Source organism: Bombina bombina, chromosome 7, assembly GCF_027579735.1.
Source record: "Bombina bombina isolate aBomBom1 chromosome 7, aBomBom1.pri, whole genome shotgun sequence".
NCBI lineage: Eukaryota > Metazoa > Chordata > Amphibia > Anura > Bombinatoridae > Bombina > Bombina bombina.
Window position 1 is genome coordinate 487544849 of NC_069505.1, and position 18422 is coordinate 487563270.

Consider the following 18422-nt stretch of genomic DNA (forward strand, 5'->3'; position numbering starts at 1 on the left):
GGATAGGAATATGTAGGTACGCATCCTTTAAATCCACGGTAGTCATATATTGACCCTCCTGGATTGTAGGTAAAATTGTTCGAATGGTTTCCATTTTGAACGATGGAACTCTGAGAAACTTGTTTAGAATTTTTAAATCCAGAATTGGTCTGAAAGTTCCCTCTTTTTTGGGAACTACAACAGGTTTGAGTAAAACCCCTGACCTTGTTCCACTGTTGGAACTGGGTGTATCACTACCATCTTTAACAGATCTTCTACACAATGTAAGAATGCCTGTCTCTTTATTTTGTCTGAAGATAAGTGAGACATGTGGAACCTTCCCCTTGGAGGAAGTTCCTTGATGTCACAATGCTCAGTCTTATATCTAGAAAAATACAGACAATAGCAAATGAACTACTAGACCACAACTGCTGAGTCAGATAGATACTTATAATAGTTTGTTGCAAAAAGATACAGGGAACCACACTTGTAAGTGTAGAAGCAATAGTGGTTACTTGTATCACCAGGCTGTAATTGTTATAGGGATTCACAAGTACATTAACCCTATTGCTGCCATCTGTGCTAATTAGCACTAACATTTGCAGCAGGGAGAAATGTAATGTAGTTTTCCCAAGGAATGCAACATAATAAAAAGGGAACAGTATGTGCACAAACATACAAAAATAGCAGAAAATATGACCCTTTGAGATAGGGTAAAATCGGGTGAAAAACATAAAATGGTATGAAAACAAAAGTCAATTTGAGAATGAGGGAAAGCCAGGTGAATGGAAAAGTGGTTAAGCTGAGCTGGTAGTTAATCAGAGGTATCCGGCAACAAAGTAAGTTTGAGGCAAGTGTGAAATATAGAAATAGATATGCGAACATTACTTGGATAAGTCTGCACACTTACTGAATCTGGAGTGGTAGAGAGTACACAGGCTGTAAGCGGGAGATCCGGAGACAGTGAGCAGCAGGCGTGTGACGTCACCGCAAGGAGAGCCGTTAGCGTAGAACTTGGAAGTGGAGCGGAGCTGTTAGTGAAACCGGAGATCCGAGTTGTAGGTAGGAGAGCGGTAAATCCGGAAAGAGACTGACACAGAATGTGAGTTGTAGCAGGTGGGGATTGTTGCGGATCAAGTGTGAACAGCGATCTCAATAAGAGATGAGCAACAAAGTGACTTGAGTGTGAACAGCGTTCACAGGTGATTCTGCAGCAGCAGGGAAACTTAGGGTGTGAACAGCGTTCACAGGATAGGCTCAGGATAGGAATGAGAAATTCACTTCAATACTAAGCAATTAGGAAGGGCCAATGTGGTGTTTATATAGGGTGGAGTAATTGATGTATTGAATCCTTAAAGGGACGGTCTGATGATGGTATTAACCAATCTCTAAGAGTAGTCCTGACAGGATCCCCCCTTCAAGGAGCGACACCGGAGCTCAAGGTGCTGGACGGTTCAGGGTTCCTCTGATGGAAACCGAGAGAATCAACCTGGGAGCTGAAATGTTAGTCGCTGGTTCCCAGGAATCATCATCCTGAGGGTAGCCCTTCCAACTAACTAGGTACTGCAGAGTGCCATGACTGAGCCGTGAATCCAGTATAGCTCGAACTTCGTATTCTAGGTTCGGATCAATTTGAACAGGGGAACGTAGGAAGGTTTGGAAGATCCCCTCAGAGCACGGTATGGCTTAAGCAGGGACACATGAAAGGTTGGGTGGATTTTCAAAGTATCAGGTAGAGTGAGACAAACTGCAGTGACATTGATTACGTGTTCTATTGGATAAGGTCCAACATAGAGAGGTGATAGTTTCTTGGAGGGACAATTCATTCTGAGATTTTTCGTCGAGAGCCAGACTAAATCTCCTACCTTATATTGTGGTGGTGGTGTTCTATGCCTATCATAGTATTTTTTGTACATAATTTTAGCGTTCTGTATGGAGGTCTCGATACACTTGAAGTTCGAAGAGATGATGTTTGAGATCTCAGAAATGGTGGGAGAGGTAGAATCTTGCGTTGGATGTAATTGAAAAGTAGGATGGAAGCCATAGTTGGAGTAAAATGGTGTCTGATTAGTAGCTGAGTGCAATGTATTGTTATAGCAGAACTCAGCATATGGGAGATATTCTGCCCAGAGATGTTGTTGTGTAGAGCAGAAGGACCTCAGGAATTGTTCTAGCCATTGATTACAACGTTCTGTTTGTCCATTTGACTGTGGGTGGTATGCACTGGTCAGTCGTCTATCAATGTGGAATAATCTACAGAATTCTTTCCATAATTTGCTGGAGAATTGAGTTCCACGGTCGGTTAGTATAGTGTGAGGTAAACCATGAAGTTTGATAACGTGACTGATGAGGAGCTGAACAGTCTCGAGAGAAGTAGGCAACTTGCTGAATGGGATGAAATGGCACATTTTAGTGAATAGGTCTACCACAACAAGGATAGTATTGTTTCTTGAGGATAGTGGTAAATCGACTATGAAATCTAAGGCAATTTCAGTCCAGGGTCTTTTGGGAGTTGGTAGTGGGAGTAAAAGACCATAGGAAGGTTGTTTCTTCCTCTTGGAAGTGGTACAAGTAGGACCATGTTAAGACATGTTGTGTAATATCACTACTCATCTTTGGCCACCAATAGTTCCTCTTGGCTAATTCTTGAGTTTTTAGCAATTCCAGGGTGTCCAGCAAGAGGGGAATCGTGTACTGCTTCGAGTAGAGATCTTCTGAGAGATGGTGGATATAGAGACGGTTGTGGAAACAGTAGCAACCCTCTGAATTACGTTGTAAGAGGGGAAGTGGTTTAGTCTGATCGGTTTGTTGTTCCTTCATGAGAAGAGGTAAAGTATCAATAGTGAAACAAAGAAAGTTCTGAGAAGGAATAACAGTTTGTTGAGGATGAGAAGTAATCGGTGTCTTCCGGCATTCGTGAGAGAGCAACTGCCTTCTGGTTCTTTGAGGATGGACGGTAGCTAATGAGGAAGTTAAAACCGTGAGAAAAAAAGGTTCCACCTAACTTGTCTGGCGGACAAGGTTCTTGTTAGTTTTCAGGTATTGGAGATTACGGTGGTCTGTATAGATCAGAGTTGGTAATTCAGTGCCTTCTAATAGATGACGCCAATGTTCGAGAGAAAGTTTTATGGCGAGGAGTTCCTTCTCCCCTATGGGGTAGTTTTGTTGAGCAGTGTTTAGGGTTCGTGAATAGAAGGCTACGGGGTGTAGAGGTTTCGTTATGGCGACCCTTTGTGATAAAACTGCTCCTATCGCATAATTGGAGGCATCGACCTCCAAAATATACTGGAGTTTAGGGTCTGGAAAATGCAGAATAGGTGCACTAGTGAATTTCTGTATGAAGAAATCAAAAGCTTCCTGTGACTCAGCTGTCCATTTAAAAGGTATATTGGCTTTAGTGAGTCTGGTTAAAGGTATTGCTAACTTAGAAAAATTTCTTATAAATTTACGATAGAAGTTAGCAAACCCCATGAAACACTGTACCTGACGTTTAGACTTTGGTGTAGGCCAATTTAATATTGCCGTTATTTTATTATCCTCCATACGAATACCAGAAGGGGAGATCTCATATCCCAAGAACGAAATAGATTGTGAATTGAAAATGCATTTCTCAGCCTTGACATACAAGTAATTACTCCTTAGCCTGGATAAAACTTGTCTAACATGATGTACATGCTGTTCTAGGTCTTGGAATATATAAGGATATCATCCAAGTAAATAACGATAAATACGTCTAGGACGTCTCTAAACAGGTCGTTTATCAGATGCTGGAAGGTAGCAGGGGCATTACACAACCCGAATGGCATGACGACGTATTCAAAGAGGCTGTACCGAGTACGAAACGCCGTCAGCCATTCGTCGCCAGATTCTTATACGGACCAGATTGTATGCTCCCCTTAGATCTAACTTCGTGAAGAATCTAGCCCCTTCGAGTCTCTCAATGAGCTCTGGGATAAGAGGTAGGGGGTAACGATTCTTCACTGTGATCTTGTTTAATTGACGATAGTCAACTATGGGTCTAAGAGTCCCATCTTTATTTTTAACAAAAAATATACCTGCTCCAGCGGGAGAGGTGGAAGGTCGGATAAAGCCTTTTTTCAAATTCTCATCCAGATAAGTTTTGAGGTGTTCTAATTCTGAATTTGATAGTGGAAATATGTGTCCAAAGGGAATCTCTGAACCTGGATAGATCTCTATGGGACAATCGTACTTCCTATGAGGAGGAGACTTTCAGCCTCCTTTTTACTAAAGACATCTGTAAAATCTCTATAAACCTCAGGTATGTCTCTATGATCAGTCACTACAGAAGTTTGAAGAATGCTGTTTGGGAGACAGGTTTTTTACACAATAAGGAGAATTATATGTAAGTGTTGATGTATTCCAATCAATCTGTGGGTTATGTGTATGTAACCATTGAATGCCTAGAACTATAGGTGAAACAGGAGAACAAATAACGTTCAAATGATAAGTATTCCTTATGGTGGGTCAGAACATGTTACCAGTAGAGGAATAGTATGATAATCTACAGGCCCAGTGGTTATGGGTTTCCCATCTATACCTCTTAAAAAGAGAGGAGAGCTTTTTTTCATTAGTGGTATTTTATTGGTAGTGCAGAAATCTTTATCAATGTAGGAAGCTGTGGCTCCGGAGTCAATTATCGCAGAGGCGGGTAGACGCAACTGATCCCACTGCAAAAGAAGGTGCAATCTTAGATAAGTGGACGAACTGTGCTGGGTGTTACAACAAAAGGATTGAGAAAGGTTCTTACCCTGTATTTTGTCTCAAGAGGGAAGGACACTCCTTGACTGTATGGTCCTCAGATGCACAGTATAAACATAAGTTATTAGAACGTCTTCTAAGTTTTTCTTGGGGCGATAAAGGGTCCTTTTACGAATCCAATCTCCATAGGTTCAGTAGAACTTTTGCTGGATGATTGAACATGTGTACTTGTACCAAGCTTTTTTGAGATAGGGTCATGACTGGACCTTTCCTGGTGTCTCTCCCTAAGACGCCTATCTATAGCTATGCTGAGTGTCATTAACTCTTCTAGAGTGTTAGGGAGCTCTGATCTTGATAGCTCATCCTTAATACCATCTGAGAGGACTAATCTGAATTGATTCATGAGGGAAAGGTTGTTCCACTGGGAATCCTTTGCCCACTTTTTGAATTCTGTGATATAGTCCTCTACCACTCTCTTTTTTTGCTTAAGAGCCCTCATAGCATTTTCAGCGGTAAGCTGCTTGTAAGGATCTTCATAAAGTTGACCCATTGCTGTGAAAAAATTCTCTAGGGAATTCAATATCTCTTCATTACTCTCAAAATAGGTATTAGCCCAGGTACGTGGCTCTCCTCTAAGATATGATATAGTAGTGAGTACTCTAACCCTGTCATTAGGGTAGGTTAGTGGCTTGAGGGCAAACATTAACAGACAGGCGTTTTTAAACTCCCTATAGAGGGTCCCTGTCACCATAGAACTTTTCTGGGGGGCTAACCTGGGGTTCTGTAGGAGGGATTCTTTTATCCACTACGTCCCTGATATAGGCTTTAAGTGAATCATTTTCTGCTTTAAGGGTATTTAACCCAGTAGTTAAAAGGTCAACCCTTTGAATTAATGCTTGCATCTGGACATTGATCTCAGCTGGGTCCATAATTGGAGGGCTTAGTATTCTGTCACAATGCTCAGTCTTATATCTAGAAAAATACAGACAATAGCAAATGAACTACTAGACCACAACTGCTGAGTCAGATAGATACTTATAATAGTTTGTAGCAAAAAGATACAGGGAACCACACTTGTAAGTGTAGAAGCAATAGTGGTTACCTTGTATCACCAGGCTGTAATTGTTATAGGGATTCACAAGTACATTAACCCTATTGCTGCCACCTGTGCTAATTAGCACTAACATTTGCAGCAGGGAGAAATGTAATGTAGTTTTCCCAAGGAATGCAACATAATAAAAAGGAACAGTATGTGCACAAACATACAAAAATAGCAGAAAATATGACCCTTTGAGATAGGGGTAAAATCGGATGAAAAACATAAAATGGTATGAAAACAAAAGTCAATTTGAGAATGAGGGAAAGCCAGGTGAATGGAAAAGTGGTTAAGCTGAGCGGTAGTTAATCAGAGGTATCCGGCAACAAAGTAAGTTTGAGGCAAGTGTGAAATATAGAAATAGATATGCGAACATTACTTGGATAAGTCTGCACACTTACTGAATCTGGAGTGGTAGAGAGTACACAGACTGTAAGCGGGAGATCCGGAGACAGTGAGCAGCAGGCGTGTGACGTCACCGCAAGGAGAGCCGTTAGCGTAGAACTTGGAAGTGGAGCGGAGCTGTTAGTGAAACCGGAGATCCGAGTTGTAGGTAGGAGAGCGGTAAATCCGGAAAGAGACTGACACAGAATGTGAGTTGTAGCAGGTTGGGGATTGTTGCGGATCAAGTGTGAACAGCGATCTCAATAAGAGATGAGCAACAAAGTGACTTGAGTGTGAACAGCGTTCACAGGTGATTCTGCAGCAGCAGGGAGACTTAGGTGTGAACAGCGTTCACAGGATAGGCTCAGGATAGGAATGAGAAATTCACTTCAATACTAAGCAATTAGGGAAGGGCCAATGTGGTGTTTATATAGGGTGGAGTAATTGATGTATTGGAATCCTTAAAGGGACGGTCTGATGATGGTATTAACCAATCTCTAAGAGTAGTCCTGACACTTGAACTCTAGAAGATAACCCTGAGAGACTATTTCTAGTGCCCAGGGATCCGGAACATCTCTTACCCAAGCCTGAGCAAAGAGAGAGAGTCTGCCCCCTACTAGATCCGGTCCCAGATCGGGGGCTACCCCTTCATGCTGTCTTGGTAGCAGCAGCAGGCTTCTTGGCCTGTTTACCCTTGTTCCAGCCTTGCATTGGTTTCCAAGCTGGTTTAGCCTGGGAGGCGTTACCCTCTTGTCTAGAGGCTGCAGAGTTAGAAGCCGGTCCGTTCCTGAAATTACGAAAGGAACGAAAATTAGACTTATTCTTAGCCTTGAAAGGCCTATCCTGTGGGAGGGCATGGCCCTTCCCCCCAGTGATGTCTGAAATAATTTCTTTCAATTCTGGCCCAAAAAGGGTCTTACCTTTGAAAGGGATATTAAGCAATTTAGTCTTGGAAGATACATCCGCCGACCAAGACTTTAGCCAGAGCGCTCTGCGTGCCACAATTGCAAACCCTGAATTTTTCGCCGCTAATCTCGCTAATTGCAAAGCGGCATCTAAAATAAAGGAATTAGCTAACTTAAGTGCATGAATTCTGTCCATGACTTCCTCATATGGAGTCTCTTTATTGAGCGACTTTTCTAGTTCATCGAACCAGAAACACGCCGCCGTGGTGACAGGAATAATGCACGAAATTGGTTGGAGGAGGTAACCTTGCTGAACAAAAATCTTTTTAAGCAAACTCTCCAATTTTTTATCCATAGGATCTTTGAAAGCACAATTGTCCTCAATGGGAATAGTTGTGCGTTTGGCTAGCGTAGAAACTGCCCCCTCAACCTTAGGGACTGTTTGCCATGTGTCCTTCCTTGGGTCGACCATGGGGAACAATTTCTTAAATATAGGAGGTGGGACAAAAGGTATGCCTGGCTTCTCCCACTCCTTATTCACTATGTCCGCCACCCTTTTAGGTATCGGAAAGGCATCAGGGTGCACCGGGACCTCTAGGAATTTGTCCATCTTGCACAATTTTTCTGGAATGACCAAAGAGTCACAATCATCCAATGTAGTTAGTACCTCCTTAAGTAATGCGCGGAGATGCTCTAACTTAAATTTAAAAGTCACAACATCAGGTTCTGCCTGTTGAGAAATTCTTCCTGAATCAGAAAGTTCTCCCTCCGACTGGGAAGGTGTCTAAACAACTGCCTGGTGCCTAAAAACGTTCCCAAACACTAAAAGTTTAGAAAATCACTTCAAACTGCATAAAAAACTTAAATACAGCAATCGATTTAGCCCACAAGAGTGTCAACCAGTGTATAGCCCATAATAAGCCTTCATTCTGTTAAGAGTCTAAGAAAATGGCTTACCGATCCCCAAGAGGGAAAATGACAGTCTTCTAGCATTACATAGTCTTGTTAGAAAATGGACTAGTCATACCTTGAGCAGAAAAGTCTGCAAACTGTTCCACCCAACTGAAGTTCTCTGGGCTCAACAGTCATGCGTGGGAACAACAATTGATTTTAGTTACTGCTGCTAAAATCATACTCCTCTTTTAAACAGAACTCTTCATCCCTTTCTGTTTTAGAGTAAATAGTTCAAACCGGCACTATTTTAAAATAACAAACTCTTGATAGCAGAATAAAAAACTACAACTAAACACCACATACTCTTCACCATCTCCGTGGAGATGCACCCCAATTTTCAAGCTTTTAACCCCTTAAATGAGGAAACCGGAGCCGTTTAATCAATCAGCAATTTTAACCCCACTACAGTCCCAGCCACAGCGTTTGCTGCGACTTCACCTGTCCCTGGGGGTTATACAATACCAAATGAAGCCTTCCAGGAACGTTTTCAATGATCACCAGACCCTCTCACATGCAGCTGCATGCACTGCATCCAAAAGAAACTGCGCAGTTATGGCGCCAAAATGAGGCTCTGCCTACTATAGTGAAAGGCCCTTCCTGTGACTGGTGTGAGGGTATGACAGATAAATTTTTCGTCAGCGTCTTCTTGCTCCACTGTATTTAAAACTGAGCAATCACGCTTTCTTTGAAATTCTGGCATTTTGGATAAAATATTAGCTATGGAATTATCCATTACTGCCGTTAATTGTTGCATAGTAACAAGCATTGGTGCGCTAGCTACTTGTTCAGAGCGGCAAAGAGAATGACTGGGGGGCGGAGCCTGAGGAGGGGCTATATGGGCAGCTTTTGCTGTGCTCTTTGCCATTTCCTGTTGGGGAAGAGAATATTCCCACAAGTAATGGATGACGCCGTGGACCGGACACACCAATGTTGGAGAAATTACATTTTAAAGCATTGGAAAACAATTTTAAGTCCATCCTTTTGGGTCTATTTAATAATGTGTGGACGGACATGATCCGCTATAGCAAACCATGTCCGCCGCACATCGATAAATGCTGACAGCATACGCTGTCTGCATTTATCATTGCATTTATCATTGTACCAGCCAATCGGCCGCTAGCAGGGGGTGTCAATCAGTTTCTGATAGAACAATATGATATTTGGTATAAGCTTGAATATAATGTTGAGCAATTTTTTGAAAAATGGAAATGTTGGATTCTACAGCTAGAACAAGCTGAACAAGAAACTCTGATTAGGAAATTGAAATCAACTCAATATATAATGAGAATTAAATTAAGAGGAGAATGGGTGTAGTCACCTAGAGTTTGAAATTTGGGTAGAATATGTATGTGCATATATGTATGTATAGATGTGTATATATGTACTTTTTTTCCTCCCTCTGTGACCCATGGGAGGTCGTCTTTTTTTTTTTTTTTAATAATTTTTATTTGAATTTCATATTAATACAGAAATGTTTCAAGTAATAAGTCAATCATATATGCTATTGCAAATTATAATTGCTCATTTTTAACCATAGTATTGATACATTCGAAAAAAAACAAAGCGTCACTATATTGGAGAAGATAGGGAAAAAAAATAAACAAACAGTAAGAACCTGTTCTAATCTTAGATATTCACTCCCTTTATCAATATAGCTGTTCTCTTCACATCTCTATATTGAGCTCAATAAATAACTTGTCCCAAAAAACACCAAAAAAAACCATTGACCTATACAAACTATTTTAAGATTTCTGTAAAGCCTATAACTAAGAACTATCTTCATTACCCTACACTTCATGTTATAAAGTAAAGATTCCAAACAACCCTTTCACAGAAGAAGCAGCTTCTCATGTTGTAACTTGTAATAATATACACTGAGGACACAACTCCAGTTATTATACATACATAATCGCATTTTCAAGGTGAACACTAAAATAAATGTCCCTATACCTGTCCCTCTTCTTGTTCTCGCCAGTAAGCATGATACCACTCTGCCTGTTCTTTAATATCCTGTTACATTGTAACGAATTATTCCGGCAGGATTATGTTGATATTACTAAATGTTGGACCTACCCAAAAAACAATACCAACCCAGACCGAAAAAAAAAATAAAAAAAAATAGGAAGCGACATTCAGGTTAGGCCGACAGAGTAACTAACAACAACTCACAGCCAGTGAGGGGGGAACCACCTCCTTGGCCACCATAGTTATCAAAAAAGGCATATTTTTTAGGGGAGCCATAAATTGAATCTGTCCTGCCCTAGGCCAGGATAGAATTACTCTCTTCCATTTATTAATGAACATTCTGAATACTTTTTCCGAGGCCAGTACTAAATTTTGTCTTTCTATACACATTTGCATTTTTATATTATTTGTAAACTCAGATAAGCTAGGGGCTTCATGGGATCTCCACTTCCTGAATATCAAAAATCTAGCCGCTAAAATGACCATATTTATTAACTGTCTGTCAGCTTTTGAACCGTCGACATCTTTCAAAAAAAGAATATAACTCCATTGTAAAGAGCATTTCTCTTGCAAGGGGAGGTCTTCTTAAGTTTCATTTTAATAAATGATAGCATACCTCTCCTAATCTTTTAAAGCCTTTACTAATTAGTCTGCATGTCGTTTGGGATTTGTATATCTAGATTCATTCACCTAGATTTAGAGCTCTGCTTTAGCCTTAAAAAGCAGCATTAAGGGGTCCTAAAGCTGCTTTTTAACGCCCGCTGGTATTACGAGTTTGGCAGGTACAGGTGTACCGCTCACTTTTTTTCCACGACTCGAGGCTACTGCAAATCCCCTTACGTCAATTGCGTATCCAATCTTTTTAATGGGATTTGCCAAACGCCGGTATTATGAATCTTGAAAGAAGTGAGCAGTACAGACTCTACCTCCAAGACTCCTACCGCATAAAAAAGTCAGTAGTTAAGAGTTTTATGGGCTAACGCCGGAACATAAAGCTCTTAATTACAGTGCTACAAAGTACACTAACACCCATAAACTACCTATGAACCCCTAAACCGAGGCCCCCCCACATCGCAAACACTATAATAAAATGATTTAACCCCCTAATCTGCCGACCGGACACCGCCGCCACCTACATTATACCTATGAACCCCTAATCTGCTGTCCCTAACATCGCCGACACCTATATTATATTTATTAACCCCTAATCTGCCCCCCCCCAACGTCGCCGCCACCTACCCCTAAACCGCTGCAATCCAGCCTTGCAAACACTATAATAAATTTTATTAACCCCTAATCTGCCCCCCCCCAAAGTCGGCGCAACCTAACTACAATTATTAACCCCTAATCTGCTGCCCCCAACGTCGCCGCTACTATAATACTACACTATCAATAAATTAATTAAATAAATTAAATACAATGATCTAAACTAAAATACAATTAAATAAACTAAACTATATTACCAAAAAAACAAACACTAAATTACAAAAAATAAAAAAATTGTACTAGAATTTTTATCTAATTACACCTAATCTAAGCTCCCTAATAAAATAAAAAAGCCCCCCAAAATAATAAAATTCCCTACCCTATACTAAATTACAAAAGTAATCAGCTCTTTTACCAGCCCTTAAAAGGGCTTTTTGCGGGGCATTGACCCAAAATAATCAGTTCTTTTACCTGTAAAAAAAATACAAGACCCCCCTCAACATTACAACCCACCACCCACACACCCCTACTCTAAAACCCACCTGATCCCCCCTTAAAAAAACCTAACACTACCTCATTGAAGATCACCCTACCTTGAGCCATGTTCACCCCACCGGGCACCACTGGTCATCCGATCCGTCCAGAAGTCTTCATCCAATGGGGCAGAAGAGGACATCCGGACCGGGAGAAGGCTTCATCCAAGCGGCATCTTCTATCTTCATCCATCTGGCGCGGAGCGGGTCCATCTTCAAGACATTCGACGCGGAGCATCCTCTTCTTTCCACGGCCGACGACTGAATGAAGGTTCCTTTAAATGATGTCATCCAAAATGGCATCCCTCGAATTCCGATTGGCTGATTCTATCAGCCAATCGAAATTAAGGTCGGAAAAATCCGATTGGTTGATACTATCAGCCAATCGGATTGAACTTCAATCCGATTGGTTGATAGCATCAACCAATCGGATTTTTCCTACCTTAATTCCGATTGGCTGATAGAATCCTATCAGCCAATCGGAATTCAGTCGTTGGCCGTGGAAAGAAGAGGATGTTCCGCGTCGGATGTCTTGAAGATGGACCCGCTCCGCGCCGGATGGATGAAGATAAAAGATGCCACTTGGATGAAGCCTTCTCCTGGTCTGGATGTCCTCTTCTGCCCCATCGGATGAAGACTTGTGGACGGATCAGATGACCAGTGGTGCCTGGCTGGGTGAACACAGCTCAAGGTAGGGTGATCTTCAATAGGGTAGTGTTAGGTTTTTTTAAGGGGTGATCGGGTGGGTTTTAGAGTAGGGGTGTGTGGGTGGTGGGTTGTAATGTTGGGGGGTCTTGTATTTTATTTTACAAGTAAAATAGCTGATTACTGCAGGGCAATGCACTGCAAAAAGCCCTTTTAAGGGCTGGTAAAAGAGCTGATTACTTTTGTAATTTAGTATAGGGTAGGGAATTTTATTATTTTGTTTTTTTTTTTAATTTTATTAGTCGGCTTAGATTAGGTGTAATTAGATTAAAATTCTTGTAATATTTTTTTATTTTTTGTAATTTAGTGGGGTTTTTTTTTACTATAGTTTAGTTTATTTAATTGTATTTTAGTTTAGATAATTGTAGGTAATTTATTTAATTAATTTATTGATAGTGTAGTGTTAGGTGTATTTGTAACTTTTTAGGATTTATTTTACAGGTAATTTTGTACTTATTTTAACTAGGTAGCTATTAAATAGTTATTAACTATTTAATAGCTATTATACCTAGTTAAAATAAATACAAATTTGCCTGTAAAATAAAAATAAATCCTAAAATAGCTACAATGTAACTATTAGTTATATTGTAGCTATATTAGGATTTATTTTATAGGTAAGTATTTATTTTTAAATAGGAATAATTTATTTAATTATAGTAAATTTATTTAGATTTATTTAAATTATATTTAATTTAGGGGGGTGTTAGGGTTAGACTTAGGTTTAGGGGTTATTAACTTTATTATAGTAGCGGCTACGTTGAGGGCGGCAGATTAGGGGTTAATAATTGTAGGTAGGTGGCGGCGATGTTAGGGAGGGCAGATTAGGGGTAAATAAAATTTATTATAGTGTTTGTGAGGTGGGAGTGCGGTGGTTTAGGGGTTAATACATTTATTATAGTGGCGGCGATGTCTGGTCGGCAGATTAGGGGTTAATAAGTGTAGGTAGGTGGCGGCGACGTTGGGGGGGACAGATTAGGGGTTAATAATTATAATATAGGTGTCGGCGATGTTAGGGACAGCAGATTAGGGGTTCATAGCTATAATGTAGGTGGCAGCGGTGTCCGGATCGGCAGATTAGAGGTTAATAATATTATGCAGGTGTCGGCGATGCCGGGGGCGGCAGCTTAGGGGTTAATAAGTGTAAGGTTAGGGGTGTTTAGACTCGGGGTTCATGTTAGGGTGTTAGGTGTAGACTGTGTAGGAAAGTGTTTCCTCATAGGAAACAATGGGGCTACGTTAGGAGCTGAACACTGCTTTTTTGCAGGTGTTAGGTTTTTTTCCAGCCAGCTCAGCCCCATTGTTTCCTATGGGGAAATCGTGCACAAGCACGTTTTTCCAGCTTACCGCTACCGTAAGCAACACTGGTATTGAGGGTTGAAGTGGAGATAAATTTGGCTCAACGCTCTTTTCTGAGGCTAACGCAGCCATTCAGAAAACACGTAATACCAGTGTTGTCTTAAAGGTGCGCTGGAAAAAAAAGGCTTGTTAGCACCATATGGCTTTACTGACAAAACTCCAAATCTAGGCGATAAAATTTTCATTGCAGAAAGACCTATTTCTTAGAAAATAAGACAGCCATTAAAGGGACACTGAACCCAAAATTTTTATTTCGTGATTTAGATAGAGCAGCAATTTTAAGCAACTTTCTAATTTACTCCTATGAGCAATTTTTCTTTGTTCTCTTGCTATCTTTATTTGAAGAAGAAGGCATCTAAGCTAAGGAGCCAGACATTTTTTGGTTCAGACCCTGGACAGCACTTGTTTATTGGTGGGTGAATGTATCCACCAATCAGCAAGAACAACCCAGGTTGTTCACCAAAAATGGGCTAGCATCTAAACTTACATTCTTGCTTTTCAAATAAATATACCAAGAGAATGAAGAAAATGTGATAATAGGAGTAAATTAGAAAGTTGCCTAAAATTGCATTCTCTATCTAAATCACGAAAGAAAAAATGTTGTGTTCAGTGTCCCTTTAAGGCGAGAGATGGTAAGGTCAAGGGAGAAAAGAGGCAGTTGGTAAAAATAAGTGGGAAAGGGCGACAACCACGGGAAGAAAGGGAAGGAAAGACACAATGGGAATTTACTCTTGATTGCTTATCTTGACTTGATTTTCTGTTAGTATCTCAAGTATGTGTCAGGATTTCATAAAAAAATAAAATAAATTAAGGTCCGTAAAAAATCTTAGTTATCAATGGTGAAACATTATTCTAACTTTGAACTATTCAAATCTTTATATTACTCTTTGTCGAACCCTATTATTTTTGTGACATATTGGCCTATTCTTTTAATTCCTTACCTACTAGATCCCAAAGTTAAAGCGACAGTGTAGTCAAAATTAAACTTTCATGATTCAGATAGGGCAGTCATTTTAAACAACTTTCCAATTTACTTTTATCATCAAATTTGCTTTGCTCTCTTGGTATTCTTTATTGAAAGCTAAACCTAGGTAGGCTCATATTCTAGTTTCAAAGCCATTGAACTGCCTCTTATCTCAGTGCATTTTTGACAGTTTTTGACAGTTGCTAGTTCATGTGTGTCATATAGATAACATTATGCACACCCGTCAAGTTATTTAAGAGTCAGCACTGATTGGCTAAAATGCAAGTCTGTAAAAAGAACTGGGATAAGGGTGCAGTCTGCAGAGGCTTAGATACAAGGTAATCACAGAGATAAAAAGTGTATTATTAAAACTGTGTTGGTTTTGCAAAGCTGGGGAATGGGTAATAAAAGGATTATCTATCTTTTTAAACAATAAAAATTCTGGAATAGACTGTCGCTTTAACCTTCCAATCCTGGTGCCTTCTACAGTGTTTGTCAACTCAAGTACCCCCAAGATGCCAGCTTTTCATAATATTTTAAAGAGAGAATAGGTGAAATAATAAGCTAATCATTAACCATGGTTACTAGCCTGCTCTGTGATTAGTTCCCATGAGCGGTAGTTAAAGGGACAGTCAAGTCCAAAATAAACTTTCATGATTTAAATAGGGCATGTACTTTTAAACAACTTTCCAATTTACTTTTATCACCAATTTTGCTTTGTTCTCTTGGTATTCTTAGTTAAAAGCTAAACCCAGGTAGGCTCATATGCTAATTTATTAGACCTTGAAGGCCGCCTCTTATCTGAATGCATTTTGACCGCGTGAAGTTACCTAGTAGCAAACACTGATTGGCTAAAATGCAAGTATGTCAAAAGAATTGAAATAAGGGGACAGTCTGCAGAGGCTTAGATGCAAGGTAATCACAGAGATAAAAAGTATATTAATATAACAGTGTTGGTTATGCAAAACTGGGGAATGGTAAATAAAGGGATTATCTATCTTTTAAACAATAACAATTCTGGTGTTGACTGTCCCTTTAAGATATCATGAAAATCTGACCTGTTATGGATACTTGAGGATTGGAGTTGAGAAACATTGGCATTCTAAATGATCTTAAAACTTAATCACTTGCCCTGACTTCAGTCAGTTTTGTACCTCACCTTTATTTATACCTTGGACTCTTGTGCCTCAGTCACTGGGAATGGTATCTCAACCAATCAAAAATCCCACTGGGCTCAGCTTTTTATGAACTAGATGTGCACCACACTACCTGCTTATGGGTCCCTGGAATCTATATCCAGGCTTTCTGTCTTGCCTTTCAATTCATACCCTCTGATTTTGTTGTATCTGTTCTCTAACTGTATCAGATACTGGGTATTATGAATCTAGCAAGATGCCCAGTAAGTTTTAAATGAGAGATGAGTAATACCCTTCTTCATGAAATACAACCTAACCAAACTAAGGGATATAGATGTAAAAAAGAATGGAGGAAGTACCTTAGTCAACGGCTAGTGTATCTGTCTTCACATCTGATAATATATAACCATAAACCTACTGTTGTTCATATTTAATTTGATTTTTAAGTCTCCAAGTCTCTCTCATGTATTATATTAAATAAATATCTTACACACCCACCTTAGGTATAATATATCCTCTAAATTTGACCTCTTGTGTTGTTTTCCTTGGGACACTCATTGGAAGCAAGTCAATATATCTCTGGATTTCATGGATCACAGCCTCAGTGTACGGCATCTGGTTTCTGTCCTGTAATTTTGGTTGGCGATTCTGACCAATTACTTTGTCAATCTCCTTATGGACTTTATCTAATAGGAAGACAAGGTTAAAGTTCCTGATGAATAGGACATGTTTCTTGATAAGCTTTTTTTATAGACATTACACTATTAAAGACGTTTATTTGCATTACTTTTTTTTTCTTTTCAATTAATATAGTCCAAGTCCTAAATGTATCAATTCAGCTACTAAATATAATTCAACCCAAGTTTTTTCTTTAATGATAATGAATCATGAATGGTAATTTAGAGATTTTGTCCAATTACTTTTCCAATTTCCTTTTACACTTTGTCTAATAGAGAAATAAGGTTAAAGTTCCCGTTGACTAGTTGGGAATGTTTCTTGAGAAGGGTTTTTATAGACACTACTTGATTAAAGACGTTCATTGCATTACCTTTGTTTTCAATGATCAATTCAGTGATATAATATAATTCAACCCAAGTTTTTTTAGGATATTAAATCATGAATGGTAATTTATAGATTGGTTAATAGGTCTTTGATGTTTATATATACACAGTATATATATCAAAATAACAAGAGTATTGCATTGAGCAATGATACTTTTTTATTGGACTAACTATACATTTATAAGATAGCAAGCTTTCAGAAGAATTTCCTCCTTTTTCAAGTCTGAAGCAGTACTAACCAATTCAATGGAATTTATAGATTATGGGGCCAATTTATCATAGTGCAGACGGACATGATACGATGTAGAGTATCATGTCCGCTGCACATCGATAAATGCTGACAGCATACGCTGTCTGCATTTATCATTGCACAAGTAGTTCTTGTGAACTGCTTGTGCAATGCCGCCCCCTGCTGATTTGCGGACAATCGGCCATTAGCAGGGGGTGTCAATCAACCCGATCGTATACTGGTTGATTTCTGTCTGCCGCCTCAGAGCAGGCGGACAAGTTATGGAGCAGCGGTCTTTAGACCACTGCTTCATAACTTCTGTTTCCAGTGAGCCTGAAGGCTTGAGCGGAAACAGGGGCATCAAGCTCCATTCGGAACTTGATAAACTGGCCCCTATATCTTAAAACACAGGCTAAAAAGATAGAAAGTGTTACAGAGGTCTGAGTGCAGGGGGACGAGGGGGTGTCGTAAAAATCATGAGGGGGGTTTAGGAGACAGAGACATAGGTACACAGGTAAGCCTATGTCCACACTTTTGTCATTATTATTATTCCCATTTTTCTTTCTTTCCTTTCTCCTTTTTGACTATCTTATATTCCCCTGTATACCTAATTTCCCATCTTTATTCATATTAATTTCATGTTGATATATAACTTTATGTCAGTATATGCTTTGTGTATAACCATATATTTCCCCTGTCTGTTATCCTTCACTGAACACTGTCTGCCTCTGTCTTCCTAACCCCCCTCATGATTTTTATGATACCCCCTCCTCCCCCTGCATTCAGACCTCTGTAACACTTTCCATCTTTTTAGCCTGTGTTTTAAAATATAATCTGTAAATTCCATCAAATTGGTCAGTATTGCTTCAGACTTGAAAAAGGAGGTCATTCTTCCGAAAGCTTGTCATCTTATAAATTAATAGTTAGTCCAATAAAAAAGTATCATTGCTCAATGCAATACTCTTGTTATTTTCATATCTAAATCTCTGGACTAACATGGCTACTCCAATCAACGTATATATATATATATATATATATATATATATATATATATATATATATATATATATATATATATATATATATACAAAATTTGTTTTTTTAGCACACCTTACAAAAAGTTTTATATACAAATCTTTGGGAGTGCTGCCAATATGACCCAGTAATTACACAAACAAAAAGGTATCAGCGCACATCCATTTTCAAAAGCACAACATATTTTTTGAACTG

At 39.4% G+C, this 18422-nt stretch overlaps 1 protein-coding gene across 1 annotated transcript in view; it reads right to left on the reverse strand.

The window, feature by feature from the left end:
* The window catches only part of LOC128636458 (cytochrome P450 2A4-like), a 103389-nt gene that overhangs the window by 14753 nt on the left and 70214 nt on the right, over positions 1-18422 (reverse strand). Inside the window, exon 7 of the mRNA XM_053689474.1 lies at positions 16401-16588. Within this exon, the coding sequence (XP_053545449.1) occupies positions 16401-16588 (188 nt within the window). The remainder of the gene's footprint in view (positions 1-16400; positions 16589-18422) is intronic.